Source organism: Brassica oleracea, chromosome C4, assembly GCF_000695525.1.
Source record: "Brassica oleracea var. oleracea cultivar TO1000 chromosome C4, BOL, whole genome shotgun sequence".
Classification (NCBI taxonomy): domain Eukaryota; kingdom Viridiplantae; phylum Streptophyta; class Magnoliopsida; order Brassicales; family Brassicaceae; genus Brassica; species Brassica oleracea.
In genome coordinates this window covers 40,273,471-40,278,082 of record NC_027751.1, presented here as the reverse complement: position 1 = coordinate 40,278,082, position 4,612 = coordinate 40,273,471, and the positions used below count along the sequence as shown (strand labels likewise).

Genomic DNA, 4,612 nt, shown 5'->3' with positions numbered 1-4,612 from the left:
GAGACGTCTCTTGTGAGCCACTCGTCAAGGTGAGAGAGAGAGAGAGAGAGAGAGAGAGAGAGAGAGTATACGGTGGAGAAATCCCAGACGTCGGAGTTGGATGGATTGATTGATTTGGTGTTGGTAACAATAGGAGTTGGATGAGAAGAAGAAGCGATTGAAAGAGATTGACGATGAAGCTGCTGCTCTTCGTGAGATGCAGGCCAAGGTTGAGAAGGATATGGGACCTCAAGGTTTGTTCCGATTCTGATTTGTTAGCGGCAGATTCAACTTCTTTTGTAATTCAACTTTTATTCAATTCTATTTGCAGATTGAACGCTTATGCATCTTTAATTCTTCTTTGAATTGAAACGTTGTAGCTCCTGGTTGATTTCATAGTTTGTTCCTCTTTGTGACTTAGTGTGCATTCAACTAGACTTATGAATTGTGCGTAGATGACTAGCTCAGTTGATAAAAAGCAGTGTTTAGTCTTAAGAGTTTAGAAGTGTATTATGGTTTAATTGTGAGTTCATAATCTCGTGAAAGTCAATAGCTAAACCTTACCAAGCTTTAACTGATCTATTATCTCGTGAAAACTTTGAGAAGTATGGTCATCCTGATGGCAGACAAGTAATCATCTCTTACGCCTCTCAATCTTTTGTTTACCTTTTAGATGTTATAACAGTGTAGAATGAGGCTTTTGCATTAGTCTTTCTTGTCTCATATTTAAAAACTTAGACTCTTGCAAATGTGATTGATGCAGGCTGGGAATTTCTCTTCCTCAGTTTATTCTAAACTTAAACGGAGAATCTGGTGGGCTACTGTTGCTGTTTACAGTTGGTTTATGTATTCTCTTGCCGCTAGTGGTCGCCTCCATCTACCTCTGGAGATCATCAAAGTACACCGGGAACTACATCAAGCTTCAAACTCGTCAAGCGTATTATGAGTTAATGAAACCCTCTTTGGCTACAAGCAAAGTCATGGACATTTCATCAAAGCAGCTGAGTACACGGAGATTCCAGTCCGTAAAACTGATGATGAATCTCTGAAGAAACTCTTTACTTCTGTCAAAAGCGAGCTAAGTCTGGATCCTAAGAAAATGAAGCAAGATGAAGCTAAGTTTTAGAAACAGGATCCTGCAGTTATCAAGGTTGGTTTCTTTTTACACATTATAAGTATTGTATACATTTTGAAAAGATGCTAACTCTTTTGTTTTACTGTAACAGGCTGAGCTTTTGATACATATACAGTTAACTCGTGAATCATCAGTTTTGTCTCCATCTCTGCAAAGTGATTTCAGGCGTGTCTTAGTGTTTGCACCTCGTCTCCTTGAAGATTTAATGAAGGTCTTGTTTTTTTTTTTGTTAGCACATTGTTATCTGATAATATGAAAGGTTGTTACAAAGTTGTTGATGACCTGAACTTTATGATGATATTGTGAGTTTCTTGCAGATGGCGGTTATACCCCTCAATGAACAAGGGCATGGATGGTTAAGTCCTGCACTCGGAGTCATAGAGCTATCTCAATGCACTCTTCAGGTATTAAGATGTCTTCATGTTTTTACTTCTACACAAAACATTTAAGATTCTTTCAGCCTTGTTAATGTTGTTGTTTGATTGCAGGCTGTTCCTCTTAGTGCGAGGAAGTCAACTTCAGAAGACACTGCTCCTTTGATTGCAGGCTATGCTCTTGTAACGTTTGATAGTTTAGTGGCTTGTACTTTGTTGAAAGACTGCAAGTTCATTGATAGGAATTTTTCCATGATCTTGTTCTGTTTCAGACAAGCATGGATTTTCTCACGATTTGGTTTTGTTTTTTTTGAGCAACAAAAAACAACATTTTTTTAAGAACCCCTAAATAAGAAACTACCACTGGAGAGTATGAATCAATGTGTTTCTTAAACAAGGTTCTTAATTACATTTAATTAGTAAAATATTCAGTAAGAGACCCAATGGGGTTGTGGGTTAATGATGCTCTAAGAGCATGATTAATCTGGGGTTCTTAGGATAGGGTTCTTACCGGAAGTTAAGAAACCGTTTCTTAACTTCCGCTAATAATTCCATTCTAAGAACCCGGGGTTAATGAAGGTCTAATATTCTTCACTCATCACACTGACCAAACACGCCACGTCAACACACACCCCTGCTCCAAAAAGCAGACGATAACTACCATTTTTCTTGAAACACCAAGTCAAATTTATTAATAGTCGGACAGATCAGATCTCTCTCTAGTTCATACATTTAATATCTCCAACGATGGCTCGCCGTGACGTTCTTTTTCTCTCCGTCCTCCTCATCCTCGTCACCGTCTCCTCCATCTCATCAGCCGTAAGCTCCCTAAATCTCATCATCAGCACTAGGTTTTACATTTTTTTGTCCTCCTATTTGTCTTTGGAACTTCTTGTCTTTGGTCTAGTTGAAAACATTATTTTCTTGAAAATAACAAAACATTTATATAGTTTTCTTGATTTTTCAGGACGATGAACCAGATTGTGTCTACACATTCTACCTCCGAACCGGTTCCATTTGGAAAGCCGGCACTGAGTCGATCATAAGCGCTAGGATCTACGACAAATACGGAGACTACATAGGGATCCGAAACATAGAGGCATGGGGTGGGCTAATGGGACCAGGTTACAACTACTTCGAGAGAGGTAATCTCGACATTTTCAGTGGGAGAGCGCCGTGTCTTCCGAGCCCAGTCTGTTCGTTGAATCTTACCTCCGACGGCTCCGGCGACCACCACGGTTGGTATGTTAACTACGTGGAGGTTACGACGGCTGGAGTTCACGCTACGTGCTCTCAGCAAAGCTTCGAAGTTGAGCAATGGCTTGCGACTGATACGTCACCGTATGAGCTCACCGCTGTAAGGAATAACTGCCCTGTGTCGCTTAGGGAGAGTGTCGGTCGGGTCGGGTCTGAGATCCGGAAGTCTCTCTCTTGGATTGTATGAAGCAATGAATCAATGGATGATGTGTGTCTTGGAGACTTGTTCTATGTGTGAACGTGTGATGCTAATAAAGAAAAATTATTGATCGAATAAAATTCAGTTTTTCGGTTCTGTATGATTATCTTGAATTAAGAGTATATTTTGAGGGATTAAGAGGTGCCCATTAAGAGATAATCACTTGGTAATGTAATTTAGTTTCTCTTATAGTATTGATAAACTAAAACGGGCAAAGTTAGAATATTATGATGATGTCAAATCTTTACCAAACACAAACAAGGGGCCCTAGACCTTTTCATTATGAACTAAATCATCATTTACATATTAAAGTGATGGATCTTTAAGTTTGATCTGCAGGACCACGTCTTCACATGGCTGTCTGTCGGATCTCATTAACAAGAAACAAATATATTGGTTCAAGGCCCTTTTCAAAGACGGCCGATTGTGGGTTTGAATTATGCAGTAAAATCAAGTCTTTTTAAGAAGATTATTCACTTTTTATAGGTTTAAAGTTCAAAACTGGAGGTTGGATTATAAACATATCATATTGAAGTAAAATCCACAAGAAAATTAATTAAACGATAACAATGGTGAGAAAAACTAGAGATGACAAAATTAGCTCTAGATTATTGAAGAAAAGAAATAGGACGAGAGTAAAAATATAATGTGCCTTGATTTGTATACCCGATTATAAAACAGTAGCAGTATGTGTATAATTTTATTAATGTAGTCATTATAAATGATTAGTGAAATAATAAATGTTTCATATATGAAATTATACTAGCATAAATCATTTATTTATTTTTGAATATTATATATTTGTATTTATAATATATATAATATTAATATAATTTTTTTTGTAGAAAATAATGTTTAATTATAATTATATATATATATATATTAAACTATAATACTAATCTGAAATATTATTTTAAAATGACATATATATATGTTAGTTGTAATTTTACTTGTATAATACAAAACTATTATAATATGCATTAATTATTAACCTCATTTCTAAAAATACAAAATTGATATAAAAATAAAATTTTAATATTATTAACTTATAGAAAATTAATTTATATATTTTTGCTATTTTTAAGATATAATTGTTGGGGTCAAAATCGGTCACGACGGAATCAATGTCTGAAAGTCCGTAAAAATCGGCATGAACGTTTTTACGAAAAATAAATCTTAGAAAAAGATTTATTTTTACAAAGAATCTTGCAGAGAAAACACATTCACGAAAAATAAGAGAAAGACGCGAACAAGGTTGCCGCGTAGCAACCAGCGCAAAAGCTGGTCGCTACGTAGCGACCGAGCTCTCACCAAAGCTCGGTCGCTACGTAGCGACCGAGCACGTACCGAAGCTCGGTCGCTACGTAGCAACCGAGTGTGGGAACCAAAATTCGCACTGTCGATTTCCGTTTAAATAAGGAAAGTTAGGAAAACCATAATTTCCCAGAGGTCCCGGATATCTGTTAAACCACACGCTAAGCAATCAGAACACGCAATTAAAAACGAAAAGAAATAAGAAATTGTAAAAGAGAGCAAAAGGAGTTTTATTCCGAATCCGCGTATGAGCGTTACAACAAGGTAGAAGCCTTGGCTACGAGAGCTGTCGGCGAGATTCCTAGTTCTAACAACCTAAGACTGCAAAACCTAGTTGAGTCGCAGCTCGAAATA

At 36.9% G+C, this 4,612-nt stretch overlaps 1 protein-coding gene across 1 annotated transcript; it reads left to right on the top strand.

The window, feature by feature from the left end:
• Window positions 1-2,154: 2,154 nt before the first annotated feature.
• LOC106339685 lies at window positions 2,155-3,061 on the top strand. The gene is made up of 2 exons (XM_013778540.1): window positions 2,155-2,307; window positions 2,456-3,061. The coding sequence occupies exons 1-2, from the start codon at window positions 2,236-2,238 to the stop codon at window positions 2,930-2,932; spliced, it is 549 nt and encodes a 182-aa protein (XP_013633994.1). The 5' UTR covers window positions 2,155-2,235; the 3' UTR covers window positions 2,933-3,061.
• Window positions 3,062-4,612: the final 1,551 nt, after the last annotated feature.